Genomic DNA, 22058 nt, shown 5'->3' with positions numbered 1-22058 from the left:
TTAGGAGTAATATATTCTCATTAACCCTACTCATCTCTTTGTGCCCCTACRAGAGAATATAATCACTGCTAAACTTCCTCCAGATACCACCCTCCTTTCTTCTTCCTTTCTACCTCCTGCTACAACACGGTGGATTTGATCTCCTCAGGGCCTTTATAAAAAAAGGCACGGGTTTGAGGTTTGAAGTTCCGTTTCTTGAACTCCTCCGAGATTTCCAGGAAGGACTTTCCCTTTGTCTCAGGAAGGAAGAACCCAACGTAGAGAGCAGTGCAGATGCAGACCACAAAGAACGGGACATAGCAGAAATGTGCTAGACTTTTCTGAGGGGGGAAGAGAAACAAGACAGTGTTGGAGACATTCTGTAATATGACAGACAGGTCACTAAACCCCTTTCCTGCATGGACTAAATTCACTCAGGGAGTATTTCTGTGCTTACTGGTGAGGGCCTCATATGCCTGGATGTAGCAGTTCCCCAGCATAACTTGTCTTTTGACATAGCAAGAAAAGTATCTCAAAATGTCTTTTTCTGTCTTTCTCTCTACATAATTGTACAGTAAGGGGACTCGCTGTAGGAGATAAGACAGGAGCAGATTGTGGAGTTCTGCTTCCTTTCACTACAGGAAACACCTTAGGGAAGAGTGCCAGAGTCTGGCCAAGGGGAATTATGTCTCAACTCTGGTCCCAGCCATTCTCAGCTGAGGGCAGAGCAGGAATATTGGCCATAAGAGCCCTGAATTAATCTGATTCCAGCCTCACATCAGAAATCACTATAGGGAACGCATGGAAAGTTTGGTTTAGAGAAGTTCCTGCCCGCTTTCCTCATGAAGGTAATTTTCATGGCAGTGCTGTCTTGCTGTGCATCTGCAACTTGTGATGTTTCCAGGCCCTGTCTCTTTTCTTTGGCAGTGTCACAGTCCCTCTCATAGAAAATGCTAAAGAACTGCAGGTGACTGCATTGCCTTGAGAACCCACCACAATGAATGGAAAGGCTGTTCCGACCAGGAACAGATTGAACCAGAGCAGAGAGCCACAAATCATGTAAGCCGCTGGCCGGGACATTTGATCAAAAACTTCTGTGGGCAGAACTCCTGTTACACCAGCTGGAAAAAGCAATGGCAAGGAAATTAATACCGTTGATATTATATTAAAAACATGAGAACAGATACTAACAAGCAAAACCAACATGACACATATGAGAACAGGGACCAATCTGCAGTAAGTTAGTCTCACTAGTCAACAAGGCCAAAACAAGTGGTAATAGAGCTTAACTGCAGTGGGGAAGTTTTAAGTTAATATTAAGAGCTGGCTAATTATACAAACTCTCTCTTATTAGAATGAACTTTTGGGAAAGGTTTTGTAATCCACATTATTCTCACCAGGATCAGACTGGGAGAATGGCTTACAATTGATTCAACCCTACAACACTGTRGAGATTGGGTCTAGAAATTATTTCCAGCCCCTGTGGTATCTGACACTTGCAGCTTGGTTCTTCTCTTACCTGCCCTTACTGCAAACTGATAATAAATGAACAGAGCCTCATGTCTACTCACATACTGGGCAAACATGCACACACACACACACACACACACACACAACCTGTGTACCCACACACAGCCACAGAAACTAATGGGTTCTGCCAAGAAAATGCATGTTAATAGGCTAACAAATAGACATGGAAATTGTGCTTCCTAGGTGTATGCAAAAAAGTAATCTAATGACAGAGCCATCAACTTTTAGGACTAAAATGAAGCACTGGAAGTACTGGCATACAGCCCTAGTGAATTGGGTATGAAATCAAAAACTTGCTGTTCTTTAAGACAAGAATCGCATCCAGGACTGATGATTTAGTTTCAAGTTTCCTTTCAAACTTCACCTGCAAAATGCCATCCCAAGATGGCTGTAAGGAGAAATGATAGAAAGAACAGCACAGACTGTCCCCGTACAACTCTACCCTGGGAAACTGCTGAAAATCACTGGCAGAAATTACCTGTTCCTTTGGGTGTGCTGTGGCTAAGCAGAGCTTGCCAGTTTCCATAAGCTGCCCACACACATCTCCAAACCCCAGCAGTACCCAAAAGCTCAGTGAAGACGTGCAGGGAACTGACCTGGTCCGATTCCAAAGCTCAGGATATAGGCAAAAATGCAGACCATGCTGAGATAGGGCATCCAGCTAACCTGAGTCTACAGCCACAGAGAACACGGGAAGATCAGTTAGGGCACTTGCAGTTATTTGCCATCACTCAACACCCCAGTCACACAAGAGGCAAAGCCCGGGCTCCTTTTCCCCTSAGTAACTCAGTGAAGTTTGTTACCTGCTGGCTTAGAGCGACCATGAAGACAATGGCCCATCCTGCCATGAAGCTGTACCCMCCCAGGAGCAGCGGCCTCCGACCGGCATAGTCTATGATCATGTTCTGCACAAGCAACACAGCAAAGCAACACAAAATATTTAATGTCTGTTTATGCTTCCCACCTGCTCCCTCTGTCCCGTTTCAGATCTCAGTGCCTAGCTTGCTCTACGGCTATTTCAAGGATGCGCTTCTTAGCAAACTGAGATTGGCCGTTCAGCAGGAATGTCAGGCAAGGAGCCAGGCAAGTTGGATGTTCAGGGGAGACGAGAGTGTCCCAGCTGCGGCTAAACTGACACTACCTATAGTGACATGAGGCAAAAGGGTTACATCTTCTGGAGACAATTCCTCTGCTTCTCGAGCTGTGTCCTTGGTTGGCAGGGAGATTCACGTAGCAGCTATTTTGTGTTTATTTATTTTTTAAATCAGGAGTAAAAATCTAAGGAAATTTGGGGCTGAGAAGTGGCAAGCTAAGGAGCTGAAACGTTTGTTTCTCCAGACCTGTGTTAAGTTTACTTCTCTGATGTCTTATTTAGAGAAAAGGAAATCAACTAAAGCTAAAAATCCAGGATAGCTGGATCGAGCATGCCCATGGGACTGCTGAGGTCCTTGGTCATTGCTGTAACTTMTTATCATAAAGTGACAGGGTCTGGAGGCTGTAGCATCCCTCAGATGTACTTAGGAAAGATTGCGGGTGCCAGGCACAGCTTGTGAGATGAAAGTCAGCCTCTGCCATGGGGGAGGCAGCTGGACAGACCTCACCTGGCGAGCCTGAGTGTGAGTCCCTCTGCTACTGTTCCCTTCACCAGCCTCTGAGTTGTACCCACAGTTGTTACAATAAATAAGCACTCCGGTTACTTTTGGAAATGTCCAATTTAAATTCTAATTGCAGAGTTTCAACCTTAAAGGTTGAGCATACAGGAAAACGGCAATGCGCGCAGACAAAAAGCTAAAGCATTTAAACCCTTTCAAACAGCGGTTTTCAGACAGTTATGAAGATACAGTGCCTTACAAAAGACTTCCACATTAACCTATCTGGACATGAATGCTGAGAGACTACCTGACTGCTGGGTATAAAGTGCTGCTTTGGGATGAAGGGCAGTGTAAATCTGAAATTTGTTTTTAACAGCCTCCCGACAGTCAACAGAGCCTGCAGGTCAGCAGAGTGCATTAAGAGTCTCACACAAGTAACTGATGTGATCAGTTCGCAGCTTCCCGTGCCGATTACAACATAGGGGATTTTTTCCTGTGGAATTCCAGCCTCTTGGAACACATAAGCTGCATAAAAATACATCTGAGGAGAAAAGAGAGGAGAGAACTGTAAGGGAAGATACCTGAAAGCACAACCCACTGCTTTTCCTGAAGGACCATGCAGAGAATGACCAATGTGCTGTCATATGGGCAGTTTTGACAGCATCCCTCTGAATGTTGCCATAATGCATAGATGCACTTTGGGAACCAAACATCTGAGAATTGCTCTCAGATGTTGATGAAAAAGCCTCTCAAAGCAGGTGGTCTGCAAAGCAAACACCCACATGATTTTTATATTGCAGGACAATTAGAAGTGTACTAAATACAGACTGCTCCCTAGAAAAAAAAGGCCTTTTCCATGATGCCCAGTATACTAGATGCAAGAGGAAGCACTCATAAGAATAGGAGGCTTACATCAGTAATGAAAGACTGTTGTTTCCTGATCTCTCAGAAGACTGTTGGCATACATAGATTTTATCTTATTTTCCATGATTTATTGGCTTTTCTGTCTAACTTTCCTCACCTCATCCAGAGCTGGATGCCAAAGGGATTTATCCCATGTACTAAATAGGCAGTGCAGCACAGATCTAGTATTTGTTCTTAGCTCTCTCTTTATGCCATCATTTTACATATTCCAATTTAACTTCTCCCACTGGGAAAAGTGACTACTTCATTACTCTGTTCATGTCTCCTTCAGCCAGCAGATCTCTGCAGGCAGTGTAGGCCAGCTTGCTTTCTGCTGCAGAAGGAATTTTAGACCTGGGAGCTTGCACCATGTCGCATGATGCAGCTGCTGCTGATTGCTGTGGCTGCCACGCTGCTTACCGAATCATTCCCACAGAGCTGCATGGCGCTGCTCAGCACAACGATACTCATCAGCTGCCACCGCACAGCTGGATTCTGGAACAGCTCCCAAGGCTTTTTCGCTCTCTGACCTTCAGTGGCAGCCTGTTCAGCCAGCATCTCTTCCAGCTCTGCACTCAGGTCACAGTGGCCTCTGAGCTTCTGCAGTGCTGCAAGGACAAAAGGAACCTCTTTTCCCCTGAACTCAAAGCGCTTTATCCTCCATTTGCGTCCCTCTGCAGGGTGAGGGATCGAGCAGCAAGTGATGGCTGCAGAAAGCTGTGGAGCAGTCTCTGAGTTCATACATGGAGATAGCAAGTTGTGTTGCAGCCACTTGAAGAATTTGGGGGAGAAGGGACTGCAAATCCTGTACTGTTGTTTGACAAGGAAATATTTCCAACCAGTGTAATTTCAGCAGCCATGCTTCTGACTTGCTTCTCAAGTAACTTTCCTGGGAAATTAAGGGAATTAAATGTTCTCAGTACATAGCACATGTTTCCTGGAAACTAATTCCAGCCTCTCTGTATATGGGGATTTGTATGCTACAAATCTAAGCAAATCCCTTAATATGAATTGGCTTCAGATTTGGTCATGAGCTCTTCAACCAGCATTTATTTCACTTCATAGTTGCAAGACATATACCCCATTGTGAACACAAGTTCCACCTTTTGACTCTACCTTTGTAGGAAAAAGTCTTTTTTAAGAAGATGGCTTTCAATTTTCTTAATACATCAAAAATACTTAAGATTATAACATGTTGTTTAGTTTGGAAGGAGGAAGCAATCATGTTTGGAACTTGATGTGACCCCCCTCACATATAAAAATTGTGGCACCATTCTCAAAGGATATAAGCCCAAGTCTGCACAAAAGCAAGGTGAAAAAAAGTGTACATTCATCAGCATTCGGAATTACCGTAGTTGTTCATACAAGTACATACCCAACCACCACCTGGGCAGTGTTTAAGGGTGCAGCAGCAGAAATAATTATAGACATTGCCTGTACTACATATTTTGTGCAGGTCAAAGATGGTCCTCTGGTTTAGAAAAACATCATCCAAATATTCAGCCATATCACRGGACCAGTGACATAGGCATGGTATTGACTTAAAGCTTTTATGTTCATCTGAGGAGGCTAGTGGAGTTATCACACAGAATACTGTGCTGGAAAGAAGCCTATGTTTCACATTGCTGTGGGCTGAACAAACTGGGCTGTATATTAAGACTATGCAATCCACCTTCTTGCTGTTTATCTGCCCAGCCAATGGATCTCATGCTCTCAGTGGGAGGCTGAGTCACCCTGGACTCACCAGAGATGCAGGATTCTTTGTCTCCTCGGTCAATCAAGAGGTATCTGGGACTTTCAGGGAACCAAGGCAGAGCCACGAGCTGGATCAGGGCAGGCACCACATTGCTAGCCAAAAGGAGCGGCCAGCTATTTTCCTCTCCTAGTAGCTCCCTGGAGAAAAAAAAATACATAACTTGCACAATACATTTTACAACATGGTAAGAGCCCAGCATCCTCTGCTGTGTGTGGGCACTGGAAAAGAAAGAGAAGAAAGGGGTGGTAAAGCAAAAAAAGTAGAAGAAAGAGATTTAATGAGTATAAACTGGGCTTGTAGCTGTACATTACCTGAGTCCAACAACCTGCCCCAGCACCAACCCCAGGGCTGTAAACGATGCAGAGGTCAAGGCCACAGCTCCTCTGAGCTTCTTTGGGGCACTTTCTGCCAGATACATGGGCTGAATGTTCATGCTTACACCTGGGCAAGGCAGACAAATGCTGACCTCAGCTTGGAGACGGAGGAGATGGGGACAAGTGCAGCCAACCACCTCTTGAGGTCACCAGCTGGACTCTTTTGTCTGTTGCAGGCCGCACGATGACTGATGTGTCAGTGCTAATGATTTACCCAGACATTTCATTTCCTCTTATTCATTGCATAAGCTGCTAAACATACATTTCCGTACTCATAAGTAGCAATGGATAACAAAACTGAAGCCTGGCTGGAGCTGAGTACCATGGTCTTTTCAGCACTAAACACAAGGCTATAAATAATGTTTCACTCTAGTCCCCCATTTTGAAGATGATATTTTAAGTCACTTGTGTCAATCATTATTGCCTGGGATGAGCTTCTATGAAAAGTTTAATGGTGGTGCTCACACTGGTGGGTGGCTGATAACATTCTTACAAGCAGATAGGGGTCAATTGTCAGCTCAGTTTCTCCCAGGGCTCCCCTCCTAGAACGCACACTGCACACAGATATTCGCATGTGTATTACACAGACACAATTGCTTATGTACACTTAAACAAATCCTTAGAAGCAAAAAGKAAAATCTGTATATGCAACTTCTTCATTCATGTATATATGGTCAGACTAGAGGACAAATTGTTTTAATAGCTTGGATGATTCTTACTTAAATCTCTACTATTTCTAACTGATATTTCTCTCACATTTGTCCTGTTGCGTTTCTCACATTTCCATACCTGCATTCAAGCCAGTAAAGAATCTGCTGAGCATAACCATTTCAAAGGATTTTGCCATTCGACTGAATCCTGACAGTACTGCAGCTATGATCACAAACACATTGTTCAACAGCAGGGACGTCTTCCTTCAGAGAGAACAGACACAACTGTGAGCTCAGATATGAGCAAGGATTGGTTATCAGATAAAATATTTCACATGGCAGATCCACCTTTCCATACCTGAAAGCTCAAGGTGGACTGCTCAGCTCTACAGCAGAACGTCCTTGGTTACCCCAAACCCTACTTGAGATGCCCGTGTGTGGATGGCAGATCAACAGATTTGGTGACTTGTTACAAAAACAGGGACCAGCACTGACAGATACTCTGCATGGCTCACACAGTTGGGGCCATATCCGACTACCTGCATGACCACAGGGTGTCCCTGCAGGGTCAGCTTTCGACACACTGAAGGCACCACAGGGTCCTCACCCAGATTCATTGCTCTTGTACTCACACAGTTTTCCTCTTGCATAGAGAGGGGTATTCTTTCAGTAAGTCATATGTGTTTTTGTCTAAAAACTCCAATTTGTTGAAAAAAATACATTTCATGTAATAGGATGAGCCTTATGAAACTTCTGTCAAAAAGTTTTCATATGTCCCAGGTGGAAATTCTGTCTGAAACCAACCCCTATCCCCCCCCCCCCGCCCCGAGCTCTTTTGCCCCAGAATAGCCAGTAATTCTCTCTGGTCTCATCTGAATGCTCTGCATGCTCTCCAGAAGTTAGTCTTGCTTTCTGTTGCCCATGAAGGGAAATGATTTTATTCCAAAGCAGTACAAGGAAACATCCTGACATCTCTAAACTCTTCATTGGATACGAAAGCCGTATCCTTCCCAGGTCTTTGCAACCATGAAACAAGTGAGCCATAGGAGACAGCTCCTCCTGTCCCAAACTATAAAGGTGCCTTCTTCATCATATAAAGGGAGTGTACCAAAGTGATGGCACATAGAGAAAAATTCTTGGGGTCAAGAAGGAGGCAGGTAAAATGTAACTTCCTAACTTCCTGTTGGTTTAGGTTAGTAACACTAACTGTTTTTTTCTAAAGAGAATTGGGGATAGAGCTGTATATAAAGCATATGTGGGGAGAGACAGATATTGTACAGATACTYAAGCACAGGGAAGAAAAGCAACTCTGAAGATTAACAAATACCTCTTGAAATACTTCAGTCTAAAAGGGAGATACAGCCTGTGAGACAAAAGGAGCTGTGCTGCAATGACTGCTCTYTTGGCAAACACGCTGCTTTTTCAGGGTGTCATTCCTACAAATTCCTTTGGTCAGTTCTGTCATGATTTCCTGTTTGAATGGATGACAGAAAACTGGGCACAAAAATGATGGYGACTCTGTAGGTGGCTATTGTGACAAAGAGTTGAGCTGAAATCCTTGTTTTAACACTTCAGCTGGGTCAGAATATYATCAGAAGATAACGAGGGGGCAAGAGCTGTTTCAGACTGAGTTTTGAGACATGAATACTGCCACACAAGGTAGCGTCTCCCTGCCAGCTCAGAATGTTAATGGCAGRCTGATCTGTGATGGAAAAAGTCTTTTCTTTTTTTTTAACTACAGTGGGTATTTTGCTGTAGGGCTCTTAATTCCACTTGGATTAATGGAAGCTGCAAAGCTTAAAGCAAAATTCAATGCAATCTTACCTTCCCAACACGATTGCCATGGGACCAGCCGCAATAGCCCCGGTGAGTCCTCCTAGAGGGTACGCGGAGACAGTGAAAGACCACAGAAGCAGGATCACGTTGCTCTCAAGGGGAACGCCTGTGCGCTCCAGCCAGGTTTCATTCATAAACCTCTGAATGTACTGTGAGGGAAGGACAGCGCTGCTTAACTGCGTCATAGAGATTAAGGACCCTGAGAAATGTAAAGGCTTTTTTCTTAGTAGATCCATTTATTCTGTGTCCATGCCTCCAAACCTTTGGTTGATAATGACCTCCAGTTCTCAGATGTGTTTTTAACAGGTGCTAAGGGTGTAAAATTGTAGCTGTTGAAAAGCTGAAATTGGTTTATATATTAACTATCTTGGATATTTAAAATGTATTTCATGGGTCCAACTTTGAATTTAGGGGCAAAACTCCATTTCAAAGGATGCAGGTTGGAAATTTTCAAAATTAGATTTGCTAAAGTAGTTGAAACAAGGCTTCTGAGTGACATCTTGTGACACTTGATGCTCCTTAAGGGTGGCTGGCGACACCAGGGTCCTGTACATCAGCTATGAATTATCCAGAGGGAACAACATATCCATTCGTTTTCATCCCTAGTTTTAGCAGACTGCACATTTGGTGACAGGCCATTTTTCATGGCCCGACTGAAGGCACTAGGGGCCCGCTGGCAGGAAGCTTGGCTCCTGTCTCGGGGGGAAGCTCTCGGACTAGCAGTACTTACTGAAGTTGGAGCATTGATGATGGAGATGTTGTAACCATACTGGAAAGTGCCTCCAATCCCAGCGGCACATATTGTCAGGATCAGGATCTTGCTCTGAAGCTGAAGAAGATGGACAGAAAATGGATGGCTTTCTTGCATAGAATAAAATAGCCCGGCAGGAATTTGGCCCATTCACACTGAGTTGTGTGAAGTGAAGATTAGAAGAGGTTACAAACATCTTCATAAAATGGGAGGCACCAAAGATGGAAAAAAATACAGATTTTTAAGCTCTATGGCTCCCTCTACTGCAAAATAATATTTTTAATTCATTGCCATTCACAAAGAATTTGGGACAGCTTTTGGACAGAGGTCTGCAAGTGTCTTTCATTTAATACTTGTGTGCTTAAAAAGTATGCAACAACAATAAATACTGGTACAGACTTGTGTTATTKCTTCAATTAATTCATTTAAAAAATTGATGTGATGAGTTGTTCAAGGAGCATTGCCAAAGTTTTATGTCTTCTGTCCCATTTCTGCCTAAGCTCTATTGGACAGAGCTTCCCTATAGTATTGGGGATTTTCTCACGACTATATATATCCTGTGTGATCCTGATTCATCGTCATGCTATTTCTTCTACCTTTTCCCTGAAATTACACTTATTTTGTCCTTTCCTTTTAGTTTAAAATAGAGACCCTTTCTTATGCTGCTTCACATTTTGTACAGAGCAAACGTCTCTCTGTTGAACTCTCTCATCATACAATTGTTCCTACAAGTTCCTGTGCTTATCAGTCTATAATTTCTTATTCAGCCAGAATATTGTCTGCTTTTTCAATATTATGATGTGGGTAAAATATGYGGCAGGCAGTGGATCCTGTGTCGTGTTCTGTGTCTCCCTGAGGTTATTTCTTCATCTGTCATACTGACTGCTTATATTGCCATTTAAACACTGGTATTCTGCCTTCAGAAGCATGCACAAGTGAATGGGACTGTGGCATCTGGGAGCAGGTGTCGGTATAAAAGTGAGGTCTCCTGCCAGGTTTTTGAGGGATGTAGAAGGAGCCATCCTGGCTGACACTGCGTGAGAGCTGAGAGCTCACCCGCAGGTCTGCGAGCAAAAAGCGTGCATCTTGCCCTCCTTGTACTGCCATGTCCTGATTATATCTAGCATGAATGTGTGTCCCACAGCAGAACAACACTGGGGCTGACTGTGGAGAGTCAGGGACTCTGTGTGGAAACTGCCAAAAAACAATTTTGCTGACCTTTCCTCCTCTGTCAGGTTTGTAAATCTCAGGTCATTCTTGCCACTCTCGCCTGGACACTTTGCAGAGTGTCTGGCTCTGCCTCCAAACCGACCTGCTGCTTCCCTAGAGGAGCGCAGCTGAGGGTCAGCACCATCAGGTCCTCCGTTCACATCCCACTGGCGGTGAACACCCCTTCCTTGATGCAGCCACACCATGCCACTGGCTGGTCTCTGTGTCACCCCCCGTCCCCTTCAGCTCACACCTGTTTTGTGCCTGTGCCTTTGCTTTCCCCTTCTGCGTGTGAGATGCTGTGACTGGCAAGCTCTGCCCTGCCGCTCTCCCTGGCCTGGGAGTTCTGGCCCATGTCTCAAGCCCACCCTGAGTTTGCAGGGGACCAGCCTGTGGCCAGGCTCTTAGCCTGACACCTCCTGCACAATGTTCAGGGTTTTCCAGGCCCGGGACAGCCCTTAACAGTCCCCTGCTTGCAAAACCCTCCCACGGGGGCAGCTCTGCAGGGCAATGGGGCACAAAGAGCTGCTGCTCACCAGCACAGAGCACCTCAGGCTGGATCTTGTCTTGCTACATGAATGTGACACTACTGACTATGGGAAGAAGACAGACAACCCGAAGCCAGGGAGTCCTCTGTGCTCTACCTGCTCATTTTTTTCTTACAGAGCCATCTATTGAAACACGGAAGGTTTTCTCTAGTCCCCCAATAGTTTTAAAATCAGAAATTCAAATAGTCTCAGATTATTTCTTTCCTCAAAGTGTTTTCTTGTAAATAACTTCTGTGACAGCCTGAAACAGGTTGTTCTCCTAGGACAGAGATGAAGCTAGGCTGCTCCAAGCCTGCAGCAAGAGGGCGAGCCCTTTGCTGTCCCCATTAGAAGCAGTTACATTTCACTCACTTCCATTCCCCTTGGCTGCACCACTTACTGTCTCGGTAATCAGAAATGAGCTAAGGCTTGCGCACCTGAGACCTCTGCTCTTCCCAGTTGCACCAAGTGTGCAGCTAAGAGAGATTTCTACAATAGCGCCTTGCTTCTTTTCTAATCGCAGTGGCTATGGATGTAACACCACTCCTGCTCATTTCCCTGCTTTCGTTATAGAGTACGTCACCTATCAGCTCCTGTATCACAGAGCTCCTTCGTGGTTCTGGGCTCAGGGAAGAAGCTTTGCTTCTCCCTTCAGGAGCCACCAAACAGTTCTGTGCTTAGAGCTGTGCTGTATTTACAGTGTTACCTTCCCCAAACTTCCTTAATACCTGGCTTCTGCAGTATTGTCCCAGCCATTGTGGTGGCGTTGAGCTGCCATTAGTCTGTCAGCTTTATCCCAGGGACTGTGATGATTTGGACAATTAATTCTGTAAGTACCTGCTAGTACTCACACAACCTGCTAAAAATTAAAATAAGAATTTGATCCATCAATAATAATAGTAAAATAGATGGTTTTTACCAGTCTCTGTAGCTTGTTCATCTTCTTTGGTAGGTTTTCCTCTGTTTGCCAAGGTCTCTGGTACTTTCAGCAGTGCTCTAAAGGATTATTTAAATCTCCAGCACTGGAATGTGTATTTAGTCACCCATTACATTACGATAAAACACTTGACTTGGCAGGTATCCTGCCAGCTGATTTACATTCTCAAAACAGGGCTGCATGTTTATTAGCAAGAGGCAGTTCAATTTTGTTGTAAGTACACGACAGTTTAGGGAAAAGATTCTGCAATATCCAGAGTTGCCTAAATCCTCCTGAAGGCCAGTGTAGTTTACAGCAATAAATTCCCTCTCGAAGCATCTGTCACTGTTCCCCAGTAGCGTTTGTCTGATTGAATGTGATCAAAGCAGAAGGAAAGCAATGCTTTTTCTGACTTTATTTGTCCTGGGACTCAACCTAGGATCTGAAAGACAAAAGAGATTATTTCCCTCTGTCCTGTCAGTGACAGGAATGAGCCCAAAACACCCATTATGCCAAGCCTCTTCACTGTTTTCCTGTCTACGTCTTGGTAACGTGCAGGCAATTCAACCGTTTGCTGGCAAGGGACTGTACGTTGATACACAAAAGACTGCAATCTGGTTCCCTCTCCCCTCCACTGGCACAGAGCAACCAGCAACACTTACAAACCTTTGTTTTGTCCTGAATAATCATCTCTGGCTTTAATTTCACAGGAAGCAGAGGGCTTTGCTTTTACCTATGCAGTGTGAGTTATTTGTTTCTAAAGTGCATCAACATTTAATATGTAGAGTTGCAAGTAAAGCTAGTGCAGAGGTGTGTATGGGAGGGTGGGCTGTTGCAGGAAGAGTGAATATCTGATCAAAACAACCTCATGCACAGTGTTATGCTACACTGTGCCTGTCTTTAAGCATCATTCTCTCTACAGCCTCAGAAAGAGCTCCTTTCTGAGGGCAGCTGGGGCCGATGCTACCGAGAACTATAAATGTCTTTGTTCTCTGGGAAATACTGATCAAGGATTCAATTGAGCTCCATCATATTTGTTCATTGAGGTGCGGTGGAAGAGCCTTCAGGTAATGTATTTATGTCACACCGTGACAGATCACAGTCAATTTCCTTGAAACTCAGCTCTGTTTCAAAATCCTGGTTAAAACTTAAACGACTTTATGCAGTAGAAACTCCCCTGAGAGGCTCTAGCTAAACTCTAATGAGTAGAAAAGGTTTAATTCCACTGCAATAGTGGCTTCTTCAGCGACCTTTCATCTGCGTCTTTTGGCTTATCTTTCACTAGGGTGTGAGTTTTACACTGTTTCCTTTTTAACTACTGTCATTTAATCAGGACAGAGTAGCTGGTAGGTCTTGTGCAGCATGTTTGGCTAATGTGGCAGCTGCTTATCGCTCCAGAAATGGCTGCCTTTTCCACGCGAACTGCAGAAGCTGGCAAGGCAGCAGTAGCAGCAGTGGTGGGTAGGTTGCTTCTTTCTGTAAAAGACATCCCTGGCAGTGAGAAATGGTGTATACCCCTGAATCCTAGAGATGGGGCCCAGTGGGAATAGAGGAGTATCATTACCACCAGTAATAGCAGAGTTGCTGTTTCACATAATATCTGGCCTTTCGGTGTAATGATGGTATTTTAACATCCTTTCATCCTGCAGAGTGCAATTTGTGACAGATTTCAAAGTATTCAAAATAAGTGTAAGTTTTCTTTTTTAAAAAATGCCCTTCTGTCTCTAGTCAAGTTTTACTACACCTGAGCAGAAACACAAACCTGTTCAGCATCACAGGACTCTCTTACCTGGAAATGTGTGCATATGTGCAAGGAGAGAGGTGTTTATGGAGTGCTGCATCAGCTTCAGCCGCTAAGTGGCAGGAGAAGTACAAAGTTTCTGTATTAGGCTCTGAATACAGCGTGCCAGCAGTTTGCTGCCTGTGGTGTATGCTAGGGGTCAGAGGACTGCTTCCAGCAAGTTCCCAAACTATAACTTAGAGAAGCAAATCCAACCACCATCCGCTCGTTCGCTGGGAAAATAGAGTATATAGTTGTAAAAGTTAAAACAACTTCTGATACATGTTTTAGGCAGCATGTATCAAGACATTAAAAAAGTATCTTCCTACTGTCTATTCTGAATGGGACTAGTTTTGGGTAGATCTTTTCCAGGAAGCAAAACATATATTCTGTATTGGACAAGAGCTTTCTCCATTTTCCTAGCATCATATAAGCAAGGACCGCTGCCTGCTGGTGCAAGTCTTCCTCCCTGCGGGTGATGGTCCCTAGGAGTTTCAGGCTGTGGCTAGCAGGTGGAGTGTCCCTGGCTGTTTAGTCACTGTGATGTGTCACAGAAGCCTTTGGGTTAGATGGGGATTATTCCATTTCTAGCTCCTTAGATGGAGGCTAACCTGTCGAAGGACGTCTGCAGCTGGATAAGAGGCAAAGGAATGCGGCTCACCCAGGCAGTGTGGTCTCAATCCGTTCCATGGGCCTGTACATCATGAATCTGATGCATCTTTTTCATTTCTGTTGGTGGTGAAACACAGAAATATATCTTTCTACAATGACCTGGTCAAGTACTGCCTGCTCGGACCATTGCTTTGCCTTGCTTTTCCAAGGCAAATATGTGCACATTCTTCTGTTTAACAGAAGATGAAGGCAATATTGGTCACAGTCCAAAGGCAATCCTAGAGGCACTGGGCACCAATGCACAGGGGCAGATGCTGTCAGTAGATGTGTTCGGAGCTTCTGCTGAGCTTCCCAAAGGGCTTTCCTCAGGCTGCTGCTAGTTTCACCTTTACCTTCCCTGAACTGTGAAGAGCCACCTCCTGCCTCTCCAAAACCCATCCCTCTCCAGACACTGCCAGAGGCATCTCCAGCTCTCTCAGACCTGGCTGGAGGGGCCAAAGAATTGAACTCTCTTTGGCAGGTTGGTGGCACTGTTGTTCCTGACATCTTTGTTTCCATCATGCTTTAATGTGGGGGTTAAAACAGAGATCTTGGAAGCTGGGCAATGAAGTGAAGCAATTGCTTGTGGCAGTCTCTGCTGAGAGAGGAGAGATAGCAAAGTGAGTTTGTGACAGCTCCAGAAGATAGGTGAAATCTCACTGGTGGGCAGTGAGATACCATGGATCGTGTCACAGGCTGTTCACAGTCCTCGCTGTTCCAGAAAGGGCATAAATCAGTTGTGGCTAGGTCTGTGTGTGCAGAGACTAGACTGTCTAGAATTAGGAGTCCCTTGATGTTGTTCTCCATCTTTTCTACTAACAGTGTTGATGAGGAGTGGATGGATAGATCTTTTCTCCTACATAGCATCTATATGAGTCATGCTTTGTTGCTGACAGGTTTTCACATTGGTTGTGTTTCTAACTGGCTTCTTACTTCTTCTTAAAAAAAACTCTCAACATTCCCAGTGTTCAGTCCTTAGGACAAGTCCTCACAATTTCAGAGTCACTGTTTGTGTAAGTGAGGGGAAGTCTCCAGTCACAGAGCCTGTCACCAGGATGTAACCACCTCATTGCAGTTATTCTGACTCCTGGGTTTGGAAGCCTTCACATTAAATGGGCAGAGATCCAGCACCACCACTGCGAGGACCTACCACCCTCTTCCCTCAAATACTTTTTCATTGAACTTAAACCTGTCATCATCAAGGTGAAATATGATGCCATTAGCATGGGAGAGTAGTTATTTTGAGAATGTGATGGCAGTCTCTGTGCCTGTAATTATCTGACTGCAGGAATAAGTGGTAATCCTGCCATTAGGAAAGACAACACATGCTCTTTGATCTGCCATGCACTGAAGGTTCCTACATTTTAGAGTGTTTTCATCCCAGGATCCCCTGGACCGACTGCAGGTACACTGCAAGAGGAGAAAAGGGGCCCCATTTCCATCTCTGAGGCTTGGGTCTACAGGATGAACTCTCCCTAGGAATGCTGGGCTGTAAATCACGAGAGAGATTCAGAGCTGTTCTCTGACTGGTTCTTGGCTATCTCCCAAGCCCTAGCCTGGTGATTTCTGTAAGGCATTCTCGCTTTCCGGTAAGGGCCATCGTAGGGAAACACAAAATACCTTTGCCTATTTGTCCTTATTCTTGCAGGACTCACTCAAACTGCAGAAGTAGACAAATAACATCATCTACAAACAAGCAGCTTTCTCATGAAACAGCCAGCAAGTCTGCTGTTTTTATGGTGAAAGCAATGTTTATGGAACTTAGCTGTTAAAAGGGATTTTCTTTGTAGGAAATGAGTGCCCTGCTGTGACACCATTATTCTAACTTCCAGCAGCTTGGTAATGTTCATTAGAAAAAACCCACAGTTTATGTAAGTTCAAGACACTGTATAAGAACTTCAGGAAGTGGGCTCCATTGCAGAGGTTTCTCAGGGCAGGGACCCAATGCTGATAGAGCTTCTGCTACCACACAAAGTCATTGGGATGGTTTCCAGACCATGGAGAAGAGATACATGAAATGTTGCTTGCGAGCTGAGTCTTCTGAGGACATGAGGGTTGATACCACCAAGGGAACTTAGCGGCTTTCACTTGCCAGCTAGGATTTTTGGACATCAGAGGAATGGCTCTATCTTCTGTTTGCTGGATCAGCACCCTACATTTTCATCCTCCTGATAAGCAATGGAAGTTCTCTGGGAAAATCCAGAAAGCCTAAAATATTAAAAATAATTGAAATCTCCTTTTCTTAGACCACTGTGAGCTATAGGTCTTGCAATGGCTGAGCTATTCCCTTTTCTTCATCTCTTGTATCGTACACTGATGCAGGGGCTTAGTTTAAACTGAAGGCCAGAGAGAACAACTGCTTGGCTGAACAAAATTTCTGTTCCTGAGTGCAAGCGAAGAGTATTTACGCTCTGCCAAATGGCAGTAAATGTTCCTGAATGTTTCTGGCRGAGGAGAGAAAAATATGTGCAGGGATGTCAGTGTCTAACCCATCCTGATTTCTTATTTCAAACTCATTTTAAATAGACCTTTTTATAACAGTTGTTCCAGGGGAGACACCTAGATTAGGACAAATAGTCCTGYCCCTGGTAAAAAACAAAGTACAGATTACCAGTTCTTACTCCTTGCAGGGGTCTTCAGCAGCTGACAACATGCTCAGTTGTATGTATGCTATTGTGCAGCTGAACATAGACCTCTTTCTATAAGAAACAAGCACTGCTTGTCAGTTGTTGATTTGGCCACAATGGTTATGAAATGAATGTAACAAAATAAAGGCCCTTGAAGGATATTCCCCACCGACGGCTGCGGGAGGTGACCTATGGTGTAGAGAACAGATCACATARCAGTAGAATTTAAAAAGAGTGATTGAGCATTGGAAAAAGTAACCATGCAAAGAGACAGAGTTTCTCTTGCTTGTTGTCTTCAGCTCATGATCAGAAGCTGTTTTGGAAGAGGTGCTTTATTTCAATATGTCATTGGGCTCTGGTCAAGGAGATTTAGGTGAAATCTTCTTTCTCATGATATGTCAAAAGTAAAGTTGTATGAACTATATTTTTGGACTATAGGATGTAAGAAATAAAAAACTATGTAAGCTTCAATTTACAGCAAACACTGCACAAACCATATGGCCTTTGAGGGCTGAGCTCTAAGTGTAATTCTTAGCTTCTTTCTAAAAAGCAAACAAATAAAAAAACCCATCCAGATCTATATGATTGACTTTCCCCTGACTTCACCCACCAAACTGTAGAGCTAGCTGATTTGGAATAGGAAATCCTTTAATCAAGGAGAAAGAATTCATATGTGTCCATTAAACATTGAAAAGTAAATATTTTAAGTGCTTGAGGCAGTTACGATTACAGAGCTTATCTGCGCACAGAGGGCTCATGGAGCTGTGTTTCCAAAGCTGAAGCAGAAACACTTCACGACTATGTTGTGGTGGATGTGGAGCTCTTGGTGCATGCAGTCCATCACACCAAGGACTGAGTCTGAGAGAGCGGAAACAACCTTTACAGTAGGATTCCTCTGGCTGTTGTGATGTACCTATGGGGGAGCAACGTGCTGCTCTTTTCAGACATGTTTCTAGTGTCTCCACACCTGCAGTCGCACAGGGATCTCTTGTACATCGGGGCCAGCAGTGATCTCAGGGCTGCCGTGTCCTGGGGAGCACTAGGATGGGTTGGATCTTGTGCAGAGCTCACATGGTCTCACATCCTACAGCAGGGGCTGAGGGTGGGCGGTGGAGGAGGCAATCTTTGTTTTCAAATTAAGAAAAGAATTGGGGCTCTGCTGTTGTGGGTGGGATGGAGCATTAGTCTACACAAGAGGCTTGGGRTTAGGTGGGTAGGGAATGAACTCTCTCCCCTTGTGTGCCATATACCCTAGCTAGAGGGAGGTGCATACATGTCTTCAAGCCAGGTATGACTTGTCACAGTAGGACATGCTACAAAAGGTCATTGGACAGACTTACAAAATGCCAATGGTCTTAAAAGCAGAAAGCACATGTCACCAGCTGGACACTCTTCCAGTGTGTGTCCAGGGGCTGGTTTCCTGCCCCATCAGCTGCTGAGAGGTGTGAGCATCCCTCGTGGAGGGCACTGAGTGCTTCTGAAGGCCAGTGCTGACCAGTCCTGACCTGGCTCACAGCTCCTTTCACCCCACGACCCCCRGCAATGCTGTGCTGGGCAAAATGGGAGCTGCTGCCTTTAAACAAAGCATCTGTTTATTCTTGAAACAATTAGTGAGGGCAGTTAGATCTTTAACTCGTTACTGGGCCCAAAACAGTTATGATAAAAACAAGTTCCAGATGGGCTCAAGAGGGGTTGTTTTTGGCTTTGCTAAATTAGAATGGATTCCATGCCTTCAAGTTCCTCTGGCATTTATGGACAGGAAACATGAATTACACACAATAATTTACTACAAACAAAAGAGATGAACTCTGAAACAGCCCATTTATCTTTGCTCATGTGCCTCCTTGAGGTTTGTGTGTTGTTTAACTCATGGGGAGAGCTAATGGCTTTTTTCTTTGTTTTCTAACTCTTTGCTGTTTTGGTTTGCAGAAACTGAGACAGGAAGCTGTTGAGTTTCTGTCACAGGGTTAAGCTTACCTGCAACCCCAGACAAATACTTACATGTTCCTTAAAATCACCCCAGAAACAGAAGAAACAAAAACAGAGAAAATAGGAGGGCCCAGTAATGGTCTAGCAGTGTGTATCCACAAAACCATTCTCTTTCAGGAAATTGGTATTTTTTTTAATCAGTCAAAGCTAAATGAATTCACAGTTGCAAGTGCGCAATATGCACTAGCTCTTCATTTTCGGGGGYGTTTTCTTCTGAATTGCTTTGTGGATTGCAAAAGTTTTGAGTGCAACAGATTGCTATAGCTAAGCCTGCAGATGCAGAACTGGTATGTGAAACTGCATGGAAAAGAGAGTTGCCCTGGTACCATCATGATTCAGTTCTTTCTGAGACTGACTTAAGGAGAGATAACAGATGGGACACTTAATTTCTTGGGCAGACTCTTCTTTCAAGAGTCCCCAGACTGAGACCTTTTTCAAAGCCCATCCAATAGTGGACTTGAATGGCCAGAGTTGAGTCTGGATATCAGACATTTTTAATGGAAATTGAGAGGTGCTGATGTCTTGGGTTTTGAAACTGATTCTGTACAATGACGTGAACTCAACTTCTTCCAAAAGGAAGGGGAACCAACAGATGGCAGACAACAACGGTAAATCATTGCTGCTGGGACCTGTGCAGGCATCTACTGTAGGTCCCTGGGCCCGGAGGGGACGATTGGACAGGGCAGGAGGAAATCAGCAAAGAAACTCCTGAGCAGTGTTTCTGTTCTGGCAGTCCCTGGGATCTGCTTGCAGCTGAGACAAAGGGTCTGGGTTTGCTTTTTTTGAGGCTTTTAATTGGCTTCCATGATTTTATAAATGAAACCATGTCTGTATCACTACAAAAATGCACAATGAGAACTCAGCTATGCAACTAGGCTTATGTGAAGTGGTGGAAGAATATAATTCCCAAAGCCCACAAAATGTGACAAGGATTGTAATAAAGACAAAAGCTGCCCCTGGGCGCACTGTGATGCGTGAAGTCAGCTTGGCTGAGCTCCGAGGGGAGTGAGATCATGGGTAGAAAGCAGCCTGGGAACTGGAAATGTCACTGAGATTTGTCTGGCCTCTTCCAGTGCTAGATGGTGAGGTACTTGATGCATTTCCTCACTCTCCCCCTCCATGAATCCTAGAAATGAAGGCCTTAAGCAGAAGCCTGGACAAATACGTCTCTCTAATTTTGGCTGGCAAACAAGGGAAAAGAAGAAAAATGATAAACTGATGACATCTTTACATTTCATGCAGCCTGATTTGGACATAATCCTCCACAGGGAGTGAGTGGGATTGATCACTTTGGATTCTCCTCTCTGTGGAGCTAGTGAGACTGAGATCCAACATGATGACTTCTTTCCAGCAGAGACTCTCCAAATGTTTATCTCCAGCCTTGGTTCAAGCAAGGTCGGGGACAGGAGTCACAGTGCTTGAATTCAGCTTCAGACTCTGCCCTTGCCTGCATGCAGTGAGAGCAAATAGGAAATCCCTAGTCCCCTATCCAAAGGAGCAGGATATCTCTCCCTTATGCGTTCTCCCTTCCTCCAGTCAGTTGCAGTTCCCCTTTTGCTGGCGGCTGAGACCTCTGTGCCATGCTGAAGGGTGAAGCAGGGCCGCGGGACCTTCGGACTGCAGTAGCCACAGGCAGCACTTTGCAGAGCTCCTGGCCCTGATAAAAAACCTTCTTTGCCCATAACCTTGGCTAGTCTCACCTGCTAGAGCTCTCATGTCCGTCCCACCTCCCACCAGAAGCTTGTAGCAACAAACCCAAGTTTATTAACAGTGCTGTAGTTCAAGGACCAAGCTTCCCCCTCGGCTCCGTTCCCAGGCTCCCTCACGCGGCTCTGACCCGGCGCGCCGTCTCTCCTTCTCCTCAGAGCTGTCAGGTCAGCCTGCTCTCAGCCCCGCAGCGCCCGGGGCGCTCTGGTCTCCTGTGTGCCCACCTGTCTGTAGTCGTTTCCTCTCTTCCCCTGCTCTGTTGCTTTAACCTCACCATCCCCTCATTTTCCAGCTGGGTTTTGTTCTCCATCAAACAGCAGTCAGGGTGGAGGTGGYAGAAAACAGAAAGACTCCCTCCCCCACCGATGATATCATTTCCCATTAACTGAGGGCTTAAAGAGAAATCTCAGGGCTCATTAAGAATCTGATGACAGTTTAACCTTCTCCTGCAGAAACCCAACACCAGACCCATCCCTCTGTCTGAAACCAGGGTGGTTGTAACGTTAGACCTGACTCCTGAGCACGGCAGACAGCTCTGGAAAGCATAATCAGCACAAGAGTAAAGGATGTCAGAAGGTTTATTTAGACCTTTATCAGATCGTCCTTTCAAAGAGTGTTTTGTAATATATTTGACACAGTTATGTGGGGAGCCGAGTTGCTCTGCTCTCTCCTTGAGAGCTCAATGTGAATCCTGCTGCCATTCCCCAGGGCCTCCCAGCTCCCCGACCCGTGGCATCTCCGGGCTTGTTTCGGTGAACTCTCACTGCCTGGTTCGATGCCGCACACCTTGAGGAAGCTCCTTCTTCCTCCTTGTTCTAGACAAGAGGAAGTAGAGGTTTTAGTGTGAATTACTGAGAACCCCAACCCCCAAACCTTTGTGTTTTGCTGAAGGCGAGATCAGTCTGATCACTGCAGTAAGCCACCTCTGACACACCAGCTGCCTTGCACCAAATGAAGATGGACGTGAGCTCAGGCACTAACGCACACGCGTCCCCCCCTTTTTGCGGCCCAGCGCTCAGCACACGTGCCGCTTCCTCCGGCAGCTGCTCTCAGGTTGCAGGAATACCGGGCCGGGGATTAGCAGCGGTATGCGGATCCGCCGGGGCTCTGCAGGTTCTGCGCGGGGTCCACCTGAAACCCAGCACCCGGCTCGGGAGAGGCTGACAGCACCTTTCAGCCCTTCCATAAATCACTCCGCGGCCGGGCGGGCCTGCCCCCCTCCTGCGCGCCGCCTCCGGGCTGCTCTGCAGGGAGCCGGAGCCCCTCGGCGCAGGAGGCTCC

At 45.3% G+C, this 22058-nt stretch overlaps 1 protein-coding gene across 1 annotated transcript; it reads right to left on the bottom strand.

Annotated features, from left to right (window-relative positions):
- Positions 1 to 119: 119 nt before the first annotated feature.
- Positions 120 to 12047, bottom strand: LOC112970610 (solute carrier family 2, facilitated glucose transporter member 11-like). The gene is made up of 12 exons (XM_026075183.1): positions 12027 to 12047; positions 9351 to 9449; positions 8609 to 8769; positions 6924 to 7048; positions 6072 to 6201; positions 5749 to 5897; positions 4425 to 4612; positions 3532 to 3642; positions 2313 to 2414; positions 2106 to 2181; positions 973 to 1100; positions 120 to 320 (listed from the first exon to the last, which is right to left on the bottom strand). Exons 1-12 carry the CDS (start codon positions 12045 to 12047, stop codon positions 120 to 122), a joined length of 1491 nt encoding a protein of 496 aa, XP_025930968.1.
- Positions 12048 to 22058: the final 10011 nt, after the last annotated feature.

The sequence above is a fragment of the Apteryx rowi genome, unplaced genomic scaffold (assembly GCF_003343035.1).
Source record: "Apteryx rowi isolate R43461 unplaced genomic scaffold, aptRow1 scaffold_40, whole genome shotgun sequence".
NCBI classification, from domain to species: Eukaryota; Metazoa; Chordata; class Aves; order Apterygiformes; family Apterygidae; genus Apteryx; species Apteryx rowi.
The sequence above is the reverse complement of the archived record's forward strand: the minus strand, read 5'-3'. Positions and strand labels throughout refer to the sequence as shown.